Source organism: Orycteropus afer, unplaced genomic scaffold, assembly GCF_000298275.1.
Source record: "Orycteropus afer afer isolate SDZICR_OR568_19922 unplaced genomic scaffold, OryAfe1.0 scaffold00306, whole genome shotgun sequence".
Lineage (NCBI taxonomy): Eukaryota > Metazoa > Chordata > Mammalia > Tubulidentata > Orycteropodidae > Orycteropus > Orycteropus afer.
In genome coordinates, this window is record NW_006921893.1 from 2428865 (window position 1) to 2445060 (window position 16196).

The window sequence follows — 16196 nt, forward strand, 5'->3', positions numbered from 1 at the left end:
AACAAGTGTTCTGGCATTCCCCTTCTTATCAATGTTACCCATAATTTGTTATGATCCACACAGTCGAATGCCTTTGTGTAATCAATAAAACACAGGTAAACATCTTTCTGGTGTTCTTTGCTTTCAGCCAAGCTCCATCTGACATCAGCAGTGTTATTTCTTGTTCCATGACCTCTTTGAATCCAGCTTGAACTTCTAGAAGTTCCCTGTCAATATACTGCTGCAGCTGTATTTTAATTTTCTTCTAAAAAATTTTACTTGCATGTGATATTAATGATATAGTTTGATAATTTCCATATTCCATTGGATCACTTTTCTTTAGAGTAACCACAGATAATGGATCTCTTCCAGTCAGTTGGCCAAGTAGCTGTCTTCCAAATTTCTTGGCATAAATGAGTGAGCGCCTCTGGCGTTGCATTCATTTGTTGAAACATCTCATTGGGTATTCCGTCAATTCTCAGAGCCTTGTTTTTCACCAATTCCTTCAGTGCAGTTTGGACTTCTTTCATTACCTTGGTTCTTGATCATGTACTACCTCCTGAAATGACTGAACATCGACCAATTATTTTTGGTGTGGTGACTCTCCACGTTCCTTCCATCTTCTTTTAATACTCTTTGCATCATTCAGTGTGTTGCCCATAGAATCCTTCACTATTGCAATTCAAGCCTTGAATTTTTTTCTTCAGCCCTTTATGCTTGGGAAATGCCAAACTGTTCTGCCCTTTACATTTTCTAATTCCAGGTCTTTGCACATTTCATTATAATTCGTTACTTTGTGTTCTTGAGCTGCCCTTTAAGTTCTTCTGTTTAGCTCTTTTATTTTATAATTTCTTCCATTCACTTTAGCTACTCTCCATTCAAGAGCAAGTTTCAGAGTCTCTTCTGACATGGTATAGCTCATAATAAACTTTCCCAAATTTTAAGAAATAAAAAAAAATTAGGATTGTGTTCAGACCTGACTGTGCCACTTGCAGATACATGACCATAAATCTGTCACTTCTTTCTTTACCACAGTTTCCTCACTTGTAAACTGAAAGATTAGATTTAATGATTTTTAAATTATCATCTGCAGTTTTATATAGTATCTTGAGCATGCTATTTCTAAATGACAAAATTGGAGGTTTTTATAGTTTAATGACTAAAAGTAATGCCTGAAGAATATCATGTACGTCTCTGTGGCATATTTAATGTTGAATAACTTGTGGAAGGGATATAACTAGAGATCAGTCATAAATAGTGGAGTGAAGACTCTGCTTCTAGACTGCATATTTTCTTTTTGAGGTAGGCCTAGAAATATTATGTTTAGAAAGTGGTTGTTTAAACATGGCCTTGTGAAATGTTTCTGTTCTCAACTTGTGGGCTATGAGCCTCTTCAGCCTTGGGAATTATTTGGAGGGGCCTGTGAAGCCATTAGTGACCAAGCATTCCAGTTAGATGAGAGAGAAGTCACTTATAAATGCATGATTATCTTCCAAAAGCATGTGGATGCTGATGTAAGACAATTATAATATATTAAAAGTTGTTGTTGAATTCACAATAGCCTTTTGTTATTAAACTTTTGTTGTTTTACTTATATTCACTGAAAAGGAGATTATACAGTTATTATCATGAAAGGGAGCCTCTGTGCAATTTTGTGGCCAATGTAGGTTTTAATAATTATAAAGCATCATTCAACACTGCTCTTGAAAAATTCTCAGTTGTTCAGCTTGAGCTCCTGCCATTAGAATATTCTTCACTCTTACAGAGAACATAACATACTGTGAAAAGTAATTTAATAGAGGAAATGAGGAGGAAGACAGAGAAAAGTAAGGAGGTCACTTACCAGATCCTAGAATGTCATCTCTACCAAATAGCATTTTGGAGCTTCATGTCTAACATCTGAAACCATCTTTCTACCCTTTGAAGCAGGGCGAGGAGTATGGACTCTTAGGCTACACCCTGCATAATGGCTGGGGCTAGGGGAGCCACATGAGAGTGGTGAGCTCTAGAGTTGTGTAACTTAGTAGCCTTTATTAGGAAGGAGAGACAAGTACTAGTAAAGCCTTCTTTTAGCCACAATGGTTTGGAAATTCATTTACTTACGTTTTAGCTTCTGCTTATATTCCATTCCACTAACATTTGCACATATTCCATTTACCAAGCATCTGTAGACTGAGGACACACTTGAAGATTATGGTGAAATTAGTTCCTTTATGTGACTTTTATCTTGGTTCTTTAGAGAAACAGGTTGGGAGATTTTTCTCCCTCCTAAACCCCGAGGAATTATTACTTTTGCCCTAGGTCTTAGGAAAAACTACTTGGGAGACCTCCCAGGTCGTACCTCCAGAGATTGTTAACTTTTCTCCATCCCTCTCAGCTGGCTTGTACTTTTGTATAAGACCTGAGTTGATTGACATCTCAAGCTTGTGACTCTCTCCAGATGACTGACTGGGCCACACTCTGGCAAGGGAAGAGCTTAGAGCAGAGGGGTTTGGACCCAGGGATTCTGTGAGAGAAACCTCCTAAAAGAGCTGTAATACAGTTTAAGGGTTATAACACTGAAGATAGCAATAGGTACAGAAAAGGGACCCAGAGGCAAAGAGCCAGCTTTGAGAGCCCCAAAAGAGGGGCCCATTGGTAGGTAGAGCTGGCAGTGACAGAAGAAAGCTGGCTTTGACCTGGGCCAGTTAGCAACAGAAAGGCCAGCAGTGGGGAAGCAGAAGGCAGAGGGGCTGTTCACAGCTGAAAAGGGCCGTGAACAGCCTAAAAGTGCATCTACACTAGAAGGGCATCTGCATGGCAGAGATGGGCAGGTGCACAGCCTAGAATGGGATATACGTGACTGAGAGGAGCTGAGAGAGCTGTCCTGTTTGGAAATTGTCCTGATTGATGAAGTTAGTACTGTTCTGAGTTGTATCCTGTTACTTCCAAGTTGCATCCTGTTCTGGGTTGTTTCCTGAGTTGGTCTCAACAAACCACTTAACTGTGAGTATATTTTTTGGGTTCTCTGGCCATTGCAATGAATTATCGAACCCAGCAGAGAAGTAGAGATTGTTGTGGAGGGATGGTTGTTGGTACCAGAAATGATAAAGCTGTTAGAAAATGAGGTATGTCTGACCTCCACCTCACAGGAACCAGGTCTGTGCTGATTCTGATTCTTATACCTCAGGAATTTGTGTGGTTCCTTATGCTCCATTACAATGATAGACTGCATTTTTCCTTTTTGAGTCGACCTGGACATATTCTGTATAAAAAGCAGTGTTAACAGTCAGTTCCAAGTGAAAGGACACTTCTCCTGAGACCATTTCTCTGACTAATTGTTGCCACTTCTGAGAATTATCCTAAATTCCTTGGAATAACTTTTTGGTGGGTTGTATGGTCTTCATTTTACAGTTGAAAAAACTGAAACTCAGAAGGATGCAACAACTTTTGTAAAGTCACTTAACTAACTGGTATCCAGTGGGTTAAGACATTATCATAACCTCTGTAAAAGATCCAGATCTTACACCTGTTGCTTTCCTGTTGAAAAGAGCCTTGTTGGGAGTAGAGATCAAAATAGGATCACTGAGGGCACTATTCCAAGCTGGCTTGTTCTCTCACTGATTCTGATTCATCAATTCTTTCATGGGACCTAAGCTTGTGTATTCCCCAAGTAATTTGGTTATACTGCTCTGCTTCCCCACCTCCACCCTCACTCCACTTTGAGAACTGTTTTAGATGTATGTAAATTCAAAATCCATTTGTATAACAAATAAATACATGTCTAGCATCTACTATGTGCCAGGCACTATTTTAGAGTGTTGGGCTGTATGAGGGATAAACCCGTGGCCTCATGCAACTTATCTTCCAAATAACTGATTATCTTTGAACAGCCTGTTTATTATTTAGTTTTGAAGGTTAATAAATAAGAGAAAAATCTAGGGCCTTGAGTGCTGCTAGGAGAAAATAGTGACTGGAACTTTTAAGAAATACACAAGCTGAAATAATAGCTCAGGATGAAATTCAAGCACATTCTTCGTAAAGGTTCAATAAAGTCGTAGGAATTTATATTAAGTTATTAGAGTTGATGATAAGTATGTTTTTAGAAAGCTAACTAGTGAATTAGATTATTGTTTTTTTGGTTTTGGACTTCAGTAACCAATTTAAAAGGAACTCATTTGGCAAAAATGGTTAAGTGTTTGGCCGCTTACCAAAAGGTTGGCAGTTCAAACTCACCCAGCCATTCCATGGAAGATAGAGCTGGTATCTGCATCTGTAATGATTACAGCCAAGAAAAATCCTATGGAGGAGTTCTACTCTGTTACATCAAGTCACTATAATCAACTCAACAGCATTCAACAGAACCATTTTTTTTAAATGCATTTTATTGAAATATAATTTATGTACAGTGAAATACACAAAACTAAAGTGACATGGGTCAATTCTTTTTTTTTTTTTCAGTGTTACCTTCCCACCCCTCCCACCCATGGCAACCAATAAGAAAGCTTCCTCCGTATATAAACCTTTTCTTGACCTTTCACAACAAACTAATTCTGTATTTGTCCTTCTGAGATTGACTTAATTCACTCAGCATAATGTCCTCCAAGTTCATCCATGTTATGCAGTGTTTTGCAGACTCTACATTATTCTTTAGTGCTGCATAGCATTCCATTGTGTGTATGTATATACCATAATTTGGTCATCCACTCTTCCATTGATAGGCACATCTTTTTTCTGTTGTTTCCATCTTTTTGCTGTTGTAAATAGTGCTGTGTGATGAACATGGGTGTGCATATATCTTTTCCTATTCTGGCTCTCACCTCCCTAGGATGTATACCTAGTAATGAAATTGCTGGGTCAAATGGTGTCTCCAATTCCAGCTTTCTAAGGAATCAGCATACTGCTTCCCACAGTGGTTGCATCACGTCACAGTCACACCAGCAGTGTATGAGAGTCCCAATCTCTCCACATTCCCGCCAGCAGTTGTTATTTTCTGTCTCTTTAGACCTTGCCATCAGTGCTGGGGTGAGATGGTATCTCATTGTTGTTTTGGTTTATATCTCTCTGATGGCCAGTGATTGTGAGCATCTCTTCATGTATTTGCTGGCCTCCTGAATATTCTCCTTGGTGAAGTGTCTATTCATGTCTTCTACCCATTTTTCAATTGGATTGTTAATTCCTTTGCTGTTAAGGCATTGGAGTTTTCTATAAATCTTAGAGATAAATCTCTTGCCAGATATGTAATTATTGACAAGTAACAGCACCCAGTTTTAAGGGTGGTTTTTAATCAGTGTAGGAGTAGTATTCTATTTTAAAAAATATTGGCTGTAAATAAGGAAATTATTCTTACTTCTTTTTAGTTTCTATAGTCAATGAGCTCTGGTAGCATAGTGGCTAAGGCACTTGACTGCTAACCAGACGGCTGGCGGTTCAAACCCACTAGCCACTCCTCGGAAGGAAGGTTGGGCAATCCTACTTCCGTAGTGATACTGCCTTGGAAACCCAAGGAGGGGTCACTATGAGTCAGGCCTGACTCGAGGGCACATAACAACAACAACAACATAGTCAATGAGAGAAAGGTCTAATTATGTTTCTCTTAGAATATATAGAAATCTTTTTTTTTAACTTTTATTGTGATTTGGGTGAAAGTTTACAGAGCAAATTCATGTTCCGTACAGCAGTTCATGAAACCTTTTGTTTCATGACATTGACTGCAAGTCCCCACAGTGTAACAGCTCTCTTCCCACTTCCTCCCTATAATTACCTTTTCTGTGTGTCCGTCTCTCCCATGCACTTCCACCTTTGAGCTATCTCCTTGTGCAAACACTGGCTTCTTGTTCTCCCATGACTGATCCCTCCAAGGAGTGTGTCTACCTGATGTAACTGTTTACCCCATGTGCCTGTCTATTGTTTGGCTGGAAGCCACAGGGGTTGAGTTCAGTTCCAGATCTGAACTAGGGGCCATAGTCTCAGAGATCTTACCAGGCTCTATCAGATCAGAAAAGCTGGTCTTTTGTTTTTTTTATGATTTTGAGTTTTGTTTCATATCATTCTCCCATTCTATTCAGGATCTCCTGCACCAATCCCCCTCCAAGGGGTTGACAGTCAGTGGTAGCCGGAAACCATCTTGTTCATCTGGTCTTGTGGTCTTATAGGCTGAGGATCAGATGGTGTACTACTCCCTTGGACTAATTGTTTCCATGTATCTTTGGTTTTCTTTGTCTAGAATATATATAAATCTTAACTCTAAAGATTTTAGTCAAGTGACTCAGCTGATGGTCCCTAGAGATTTGGTAAGAGTGTGTTGATTTTCGTTTATACTCTATTAGTACTGAAAGCCATTTCTCAAAATCATTTTTTTTGCCTTGGGACCAGTTCCAGAATTCTTTGTTTATTCACTAGTTCTTTAAAAATGTGCCTCTTCTAACATATGCTTCTTTTAATCAATCTTTTTTGCAGAGTAGGAGAATTTTAATTTACTACCTTGGCTTCTTTTTTTTCTTGGATTACTTATATTTTTTTCTACCACCTATTGGTCTGTTTTTCCACTTTTATTTCCATTATATTACTCACTTTTTTTAAAAATAAAACTAACTTTGGCTTGGACAAATGCTTAGTTTTTTAAAGCTTAGAAATTGCCATCAATCACTCATATCATAACATCCTCTTAAGGCAAGTTATCTCGTTGCTCTGTCCTCTAAATGTAGCATCCAGAGTGGGAAGGCGGCTGGCAGGGATAAAAATAGCCTTCCTGCTTGCTGGGTTGTTGTTAGGTTTACTGGCAGTAGGAAATCTTTTGAATTCCTTAATTGGGTCAGCTCCTTTTTCATTTTTCTCTAGACATTCCTTTTGCCTGAAATCCTTAGATGCTTTTAGATCTTGCAACTTTGCACCTGCCCTGAGTTATAACCAAAGCAATCTCTCCTTTATAGTGACCTTCCTCAATCTGTAGAAACTTAATCCTGTTTACTTAGAGATAAATGTTACTTTGCCTCTATTACAGTCTTTTTCAACTATCATAAACTCACTGACGTTGAGCTGGATCTGACTCATAGCGACCCCTCTTTGAGTTTCTGAGGCAGTATCACTATGGAAGTAGCTTACCCAACCTTCCTTCCGAGGAGTGGCTGATGGGTTTGAACCAGGTGGGTTTGAACCACCAGCCTTCTGCTTAGCAGTCAAGTGCCTTAGGCCATATTACAGTTAAAATATTAAATTTGAGTTTTGGGTGCAAAACAAGTATCTTTCCTGGTTACATTAGGAAAAAAATTACGTTGAAATTTTCAGGTTTTCATTTCCTAAAATCTTTTTGTTACATTACCAGTTTAACTATTACAAAAGTAAGACGTTAGGCTTTTTTTTTTTTTTTTCATCTGTCCATCAGGAAAAATGATATCCCTGTTTGTAATGAAGGTTACTACTTGCAAACTCTCATTCTCTGAAGCTGAAATATCCCTCAGATTGCCACTCCCTTCTCCAAGTGACATGTTTGGCCAAAAGGAATCTTCCCTCCTCCTTTCTCAAGCAAGTGGAAAATTGTTGGTGATCTCTGGCTTTTATAGTGGGGTAGAGGTGACAGGGTGAGGGTGGGCATAGGGGATGAGAGAGGAAAGGAATTAATATTAATTGAGTACCTACTGCATAATGGAACACTTTTCTGGGCATTCTGCAAATACTATTTCACGAATTTCTCACAACAGCCATGTGAAGTAAATGGAAACATCTTTTTTTATTACTGTTCAGAGAAGCTAAGTAATTTGACCTAGGTCACAAGATGGGATTGGTCTGACTCTCTACCCTTTTCACTACAACTTCCATGACAGAGGCTACCACTTGGCTGGCTTTGTGTATTCATTCATTTAACAACTATTTACTGAACTCTTTTCTCTGATCCAAGCTCTGGAGTATAGAACTCAAAATCTGCCCTTAAAGCACTTGTTGCCCTAATGAGGAGTCAGCTTAGAAACAGGCAACTGAAGTGCAGTGTAATAAGTACAACCCATGATCTTTGGGACATACTGGGTTTTCTGAATCAGAGATGGGGTGGCTTGGTTATGGAAGGCTTCCCATAGGATGTGTGATGCCTAAGAGTAAAACTGCTTGGGCAAAAGAATAGACACACTTGCATGGTAAGATATTTGGAGGAAGGAGAGGAGAAAGCATTCCAGACAGAAGGAGTAACCCAGAAGTAAAAGAAAGTTATGGGCCAGGGGTTGTGAATGTCTGAAATGCTGATGGAGATGGGAAATGATAGAGTAGAGTGATGAACCTGTAGAGATGGATGAGGGCATGAATGCAAGGATTTTGCAAAGCCCTGGCTTTTAAACTGAAAGCCACATCTGTTCCAGAGAAGGGTTTGTTTAGCCTAAACTTTGTGTGTGTGTGTGTTTAATGAATTTAAATGGCTCTTTGGGAGGGAGACAAGACTCACCAGTTGAAAAACAGCCTCTACCAGTTTCCTTCTTGTGATTTATGCATGGAAATGTTTTTACTGGATGTTGGTCAAGTCACAGGTCAGGGAGTAGATCTTGATTTGGAGAGTTATTTTTAGGTCAATAGAATACATGTTTGTTACTTTATATAATAAAATGATAGAACATATTGAGCAAATTTTTATTGTTGTTGTTGTTGTTATGTGCCGTCGAGTTGGACCTGACTTATAGCGACCCCCTCCTTGGGTTTCTGAGGCGGTATCATTAGGGAAGTAGGTTGCCCAACCTTCTTTCTGAGGAGTGGCTGGTGGGTTTGAACCGCCAGCCTTCTGGTTAGCAGTCAAGTGCCTTAGGCACTACACTACCAGAGCTCATATTAATATGCAGTCTTCATTTGTATAAGTATAATGTTGGTATTCAGAATCTGAATTGATTATACATTTCATGAGGCTAGTTCTACATTGGGAGCTCTGGTGGGGTAATGCCTAAAGCATTTGACTGCTAACCAGAAGGCTGGCAGTTCAAACCCACCAGCCACTTCTCAGAAGGAAGGTTGGGCAATCTATTTCCGTAGTGATACTGCCTTGAAACCCAAGGAAGGCTCGTTACGAGTCAAAACTGACTCCACCAGTGAGTTTGGTTTGGTTTTGGGAATTATACATTGTCCAGATCCTCACAGCGCCATCTTGCTGCAGGTGTCAGACATTGTTTGTAAAAAACAGCAGATGGAGATGCAGGTAGAGCCTCCTTTTAAAAAAAAAATTGCATATGGAAATAGCTTTGATTTATTTTGAAATGAGCTAAATAAAATTAGCTGGAGCGAAGGTAGGAGGGATATCTCTGGTTAAACAGCAACCAATATTTGTGTGCGTGTATACTTGTATGTATACGTACAAATCTTTGATCTATCTTAGAAATGAGCCTAAGTCATTTTATCCTTGTTAGAAATGTTTAATGGTGTTCACCAAAGAATCCTGCCCCCCTCTTTATGAGTATTTGAGTTTTTATAGTTTGAGACAGTCAAATAAAACTTAACTTAGAATGTTATGTGACCAATCACTTTATATGACTATGTTTTAGACAACCCTGCAGAGTTATCCCTATTATCATTCCTTGGCCTCCATAATGTCATCAAAAATGCTGGTGTGACTCTGAAAAAGAGAAGGTCATGGCATGAAATCTAATAGCACTGTAGAACATTTGATATTTTTCAGTGTTTATATGTTTGAAATGGCAGCATTTATAGTAACATTTCCTGCTGGGTTACCCTTAAGCAATAAAATCTGTATTACTTTTTAGAAAATAACTTCTATCTAATTATGAAAGTAATACATACATATATTGCTAATATATTAGAATATTTCCTCCTTTTCATCTCTTTGACTAGGTAGCTTTAGTTAGTGTCTTAGAAGAATAGGATAGTTCATACTGTTCTTTTGAACACCTCCCCTCCCCTCTCCTCTTCTAAGGCAGTCTGGTTAGTAAATATTGGTCCTCTCCAACTCACAAATGCCTAGCATAGAATTGCCTGGTTGGAGTATGGATCTTTTCCAGGCTGTAGAATTTGGTAGTCTAGTTCCCCAGAGTCACACTGTATGTATCAGTTGCCTATATTTGGCTAGGTTGAGTCATGTTACCGAATAAAGTCTCTGCCTTCTGCGTGATGTGTGCCAGGCTTCTGGCTCAAAATGCCACAGCTGGCCTCCAGAGACTACTACTTTTCTTGTCCTTGTGTCCTTTAAGATTAAGGTTGCTGATCACGCAGTATTTCTTTACATTTATAACACAGTCAATACCAAGAGTCTTCAAAGATTGAATTTTACCCACAAGATAGATTCACTTGCCTGAAATCCTAGTACCTCCTTTTTCCCTTGAGGAATTCAATTCTAGATATGCCAAAACCTGAGTTATATATATAGATAGATGAGTTAACAAAAAACCAAACACCAGACAAACATATAGCATAGCACTGGGTTATATTCACATTCAGGTATCTCAATTATTTTTTATTTTACTACATTTTATTCATATATCAAATGCTGCTATTTTAAATTCAGTGGAGTGAATTCATTGACTGCTTACCTGGTGCCTAAGTAAAATCTGGCTCTTAAAGGGGCCATTAGGTAAAAGAGATAAGGAAGTTAGCCACATCTAAAATGATTACATAAGAAGGTTAGCTGTTGCTACATATAGCTCTGGTACCATAGTGCCTAATGCACTTGACTGCTAACCAGAAGGCTGGCGGTTCAAACCCACCAGCCACTCCTCGGAAAGAAAGATGGGCAATCCTACTTCCGTAGTGATACTGCCTCGGAAACCCAAGGAGGGGTCGCTATGAGTCGGGGCCGACTCGACGGCAAATAACAACAACAACAACAACATATAGCTAGAAATAAAATTTGGTGAGTTAATTTTTCAAAAAATATTTCCTTTTGGGAAAAATGTCGTGGAAAAAGATGAACCTGAAAAAAAAGATTTGAAAATTATTTTTCATTCGGGACATGAAATGAGGCCACTGTCTCAGAAAGAAGCTAACCATGGAATAGAAAATGCAAAAATGTCAGTGTAAATTAGTTTCCACAGAGCAGAGGGAATATTAGAGCAAAAATGAGAGAAGGAGTACAAGTAGAGTGTGTAAGATTTGTCCCATGACACTTATAATGGAAGCTTTAAGAAAAATTCTAGAAAGAAAGTGATATGTGTTATCCATGATAGATGTCATGAGTGGATTTTGTTCCTTACAACAAGACCAATGCTATGATGGATTTGCACACAGTGCATGCTCTAAGTCTGTCAGTCTGATAAGGTGTAACCTAATTTGTTAAACTGGGCTAGCCAGTCTGGTAATTTGCCTTTAGATTCTCTTTTCTAATTATCCTTCCTTGATATCAAATACCAAACCTACTGTCATCGAGTCATATCTGACTCATAGCTACCCCTCCTTGGGTTTCCAAGGTGGTATCACTACGGAAGTAGATTGCCCAGCCTTCCTTCCGAGGAGTGGCTGATGGGTTTGAACCACCAGCCTTCTGATTAGCAGTCAAACGTCTTAGGCACTATGCCACCAGAGCTCCTAATAACAGACATTATGGTTCATATAGAACAGCAGGGGTTTGAAGCCATTAATACATATTTAAAAAACTAAAATATCTTCTTAGAAATATTCAAATTTCTTCATAATTCTTAATTTCAGTTAAATATTTTTGTTTCTACATTGACTTATATTGTCTTTTAAAAATCCTTCCTGGTAAATGAAATTGGTTATGTGTGATACTCTGTGAGTTCATATTCTAGAGGGTTTTACAGTTAAAAAAGGTATACATGTGTTCCATTAGAGAACATCACCTGCTACTTTGAGTTAAGTGATTCAGAAACAAAACACCCCCATCCCAAGTTTTTGTCAGGTAAGGTCATGTTCTCCTAACATTGCAATTCTATCCTTTTTTCTTTTTTTTAAATGTCTTATACTTGTGACTGGTCATAAGATCCAGGAGGCTTATATTAAAGCATTTCAGATGGAATTCATTGAATTTGGGTACTTACTTAACTTCGTACGTTGGTATTAAAGAATGTAAACAGTTTTTAGGAAGAAACTGAAATATCAGAATTAATATGTGCTTCCTTCTCCCCCATCTCCAGTCCTACCCTGACTTCGAGATAGGATAAGCTGAAATTTTAAGTGGAGTAGTGAACAACCTAATAAAAACCAAAAAACTTGGTATTTGGTTTTAAATTGTAGGAAAATTGTAAATTTGGATTTCATTTCATACTAGACTCTACATTTTGGATTAATTAAAGCTGCTTCTGATGAGAACAGTTTAGTTGTTTCATGGCATGAGTTCATTTCTGTGGCAACTCTTTCTAAGAAGCAGGATTTTGAGACATTGAGAGATAGTTGAAACCTATCGTTTCTCTCTAAAGAGTTGTAATATGTGGCTGTTGAGTTGATGCTGTTGTTATGTGCCGTCGAGTTGGACCCAACTCACAGCGACCCCTCCTTGAGTTTCCAAGGCAGTATCACTACGGAAGTAGATTGCCCCATCTTCCTTCCGAGGATGATAGGACCACATATTATCTCTGGTTTCCATAATGTTCAGTGGAACCAGGTGGAGTCTTCCTGGCTTCTTAGAAGGCTTATACTGCCTTGAGGCATGGGAAAACCTCTACTTACACACTTTTTTCAAAATATTTAAGTCTATTATGATTTTGTGGGGTTGGAGTTGGACTGCTGTTTCCTAATGTTTGCTGTTAGAAGTCAGTTTTAAATTCTCACACTGCTGTTAGAGTTGGCCCCAGACTTATGGGGGCCCATGCACAACAGGATCTGATCATTGTAATCCATAGGAATCTTCATGGGCTAATTTTTCTGCAGTAGCTCTCCAGGCCTTTCTTCCCAGTCTGTCTTAGTCTAGTAGCTCTGCTGAAAACTGTTCAGCATCCTAGTGACACTGACAGACAGGTGGTGACTGTGCTTGAGGTGCATTGACAGAGTTGAACATGGATCTCCTGCGTGGGAGATGAGAATTTTACTACTGAGCCACTATTGCCTCCAGTTCTCACACTATTCCTGATTTAAAGAGTGCTGGACTATGGTGGATAATTAATAATCACAGTTCACCTATCCCTTTTCTAGAAAAGTAAGACTTGTTGAGGAATTTTTACCATTCTTATGAAGGTATTGGGTACAGAAGAGCATGTGGGATATGAGGACTTAAAAATATTACCATACCATTGTTATAACTGATAGCAAAGAGCTAGCTACAGGATATGCCCTAAGTAAGGATTTGTGGTGTAGATACATCAATTTACATGTAGGAATTATGCTAAAACAAAAATGTAATTCTGTAAACTAATTTCTTAAAAGTAGGTTAATCCCAGTATCATTTTCCCCTTTAATTGTGGCTAGCAATTTGGAAAATGGGCCAAAAATTTTAGTACCTTTAAAATTCTTTTTTGATGAGCATCTTGGGTACCATTAAATGTTTGGGGCGGGGAACACACACACTTCAAAAGTTTAATGAAACTAAGCCCAGTATTTGTGCCTATTGTGTTCTGGGCAGCATGCTAAGTATTTTGAAATTTTCTTTCATGTTTAAGTACAATGAATTTTTTTTTTTTAACCTTATGTGCTTTTCCCTCAAATGTGAATTTAAACCCATCATTGTGTCTTACATATTAGGCACATGTTTGAATCATATCGAAAAATACTATAACTAATATTATTACTTTTAACAAGTAGCACAAAACTAGACACATTTTTTAAAAATCACCTTTATGAAGCAAAAAATGTGAGGATTGTAGACAATGAGTTGATATTAGAACATAATGATACAAAGAAATTACTTTGGATGGGAATTTGGAATGATGTTAATGTAATAGATTGGGCAATCTACTTCTGTAGAGATACCACCTTGGAAACCCAAGGAAAGGTCGCTATGAGTCAGGACGACTCGACGTCAGTGAGGTTTTTTTTTTTTTTGGATAATAATTCAGTATTAAGAATATTTTATTTTTCTACATTCAAACTTTCCCTATTTGAATAGTTGTAAACATTCTGACTGGTATGCCCACTGACTCATTGTGTTCATCAGCATAGCAAAGGTTTATCACATATGATACTTTTTTAGTAGCTTGCCTATTAAAAACGACCAATTCAGCTGTTATTGAATACATTTGAACCATCTCTGAAGAAAATAAATTTAGTAACGGCCTTCTTTTACCTTCAGGTCGTCTAAACTATTCATATCCAGGATCCGATAGCTCTCTGCTTATTAATGGTAAGTGATAATTGATTTACCCCAGTGAAGTTCACAAAACTGAAAAAAGTTTAGTAATAGGTTAAAAAATACAGTAGGTGTGGTTCAAAAAATTGAGAAATTACATTAGTTACTATAATGATCATTGCAAGTTGCTATTAATCTATCAGCTATTTTAAGATGAAATATTTTTTCTCCAAATTGTGGCAGATTTTTTTCTTAAATTTGAGAAACAACTGATTTCCTGTCTTGAGATTGGTGACAATGAGAATAAATGAGAACCCCATAATGATGTATAAAGAATAGCTTTATCTAACATTGGGAGCTCTGGTAGCATAGTGGCTAAAGCACTTGACTGCTAACCAGAAGGCTGGCGGTTCAAACCCACCAGCCGCTCCTCGGAAGGAAGGTTGGGCATTCCTACTTCCGTAGTGATACTGCCTCGGAAACCCAAGGAGGGGTCGCTATGAGTCGGGGCCGACTCGACAGCACATAACAACAACAACAACAACAGAGTGACCTTTGAAATGATCAATATTTAAAAAGAAAAAAAAAAAAAAAACTATGTCCTTGTAGTTGGGAAAATGTTCCAGGAGGAAGAGAGGATAATCAGAGATCTTAAAAAAAAAAAAAAAAAAAAAAACAGCCTAAGACCAGACCACAGTGCTTGACATTGCAGAGGACAGTATCATTCACTATTTGTTTGGCATCTAAGGAGAACAGGGAAAATCAAGATGCATTGGCCTTTACAGTACCTTCAGGAAATTCTCCTTACCTAATCCAAATATTACTAATGTGCTTTTGAGTTCTCTTTGTATGTGTATATTACTAAAGGGAGGTTAATTTCACAGGGCAGGGGGGATATCTACTAAGAGAAGGAACTAGAGAATTAAAAAGTATACTTTAGAAGCTTAATCTAAACTAATTGGGTGGATTAGAGAGGTCTTGTTTACTTCTTTTCTACTCATTTACTACTGAATGTGTATTTCAAATTACTGTGTGTTGATAATGCCTTTCATTTGCCAAAACTCTTACCACCTCTATGACATATTTGTGACTATATAGGTATATTGTGTTAATTCCAAAACCAAAGCAAACAGTAATAATTGAAAAAGCTTCTATTGTCTTGTCTATAGGATATAGTGAATAGGGAGTTTAAAATTATTTTTATGCCTGGATATCATTTAGGGTAGTGTTTGAAATCAGTGTACTTACGAACTTCATTTAGTCAGGAGGAATAAGAGATTTGATTTATGAGAGTAGTTTGGGTGCATCATATCTTGTAGACACCATATAAAAACCTCACTTGTTCATCAGCCTCTGGTGTTTTCATGGTATAGCTGCCAGAAATAATGTCACAATATAATATTCCAGTATAAACATGTGTAGTAAAAAACCAAGACAAAGGTGACAATGACATGAGGATGGGGGGTAGAATATAAGATTTCAGTTGACCTCTTGCTGTGGAACAAGTTCCAGAGTCAGTTCTCTGTGCTGTTTCCAAATTGCTGTGAACCAAGATTTGGGATACTGGTGTGTGATGTAAAGCAAAGTAATCAACTTTTCTTTGTCTCAGTCTCCTCACAAAGTGATTAAATTAGGTCACTTGCCCCTGGGGCCCATAATTTTTTTTTTTTTTTTTGAGGGGAAAAACTAAACACTCTCTCTCTTTCAAAACACTCTATAGTGTTTTGGTTTTTTAAAGCTAAATTGACTTAGTTTTTTTAAGATACTATTATTATGAGATTGTCCTTTTCCCCCTCTGCTAAACACCTTCTTTGATGAATAGATTGCTTTTTAGTGGCAAAAAAGGTAACATTTTCCTCCAGATCCGTATGTTTTGAAATTTTACTCGTTCATAAACTCTAGAAGGGAACTAGATGAGTTTTACTGTTGTATACATGGAAATTGTGTTTATTATAAAGTGGAGGCCCTGGATGGTACAAATGGTTAATGTGTTCAGCTGCTAACTGAAAAATTGGAAGTTCAAGTCCTGCCAGCCCACCTCTGAAGAAAAGACTGGTGATCTACTTCTGAAAAATTATTGAAA

General features: G+C 37.9%; 1 protein-coding gene across 1 annotated transcript in view; it reads left to right on the forward strand.

Moving 5' to 3' along the window:
• The window catches only part of CPEB4 (cytoplasmic polyadenylation element binding protein 4), an 83470-nt gene that overhangs the window by 43967 nt on the left and 23307 nt on the right, over window positions 1-16196 (forward strand). The window contains exon 3 of the mRNA XM_007951661.2: window positions 14117-14167. Within this exon, the coding sequence (XP_007949852.1) occupies window positions 14117-14167 (51 nt within the window). The remainder of the gene's footprint in view (window positions 1-14116; window positions 14168-16196) is intronic.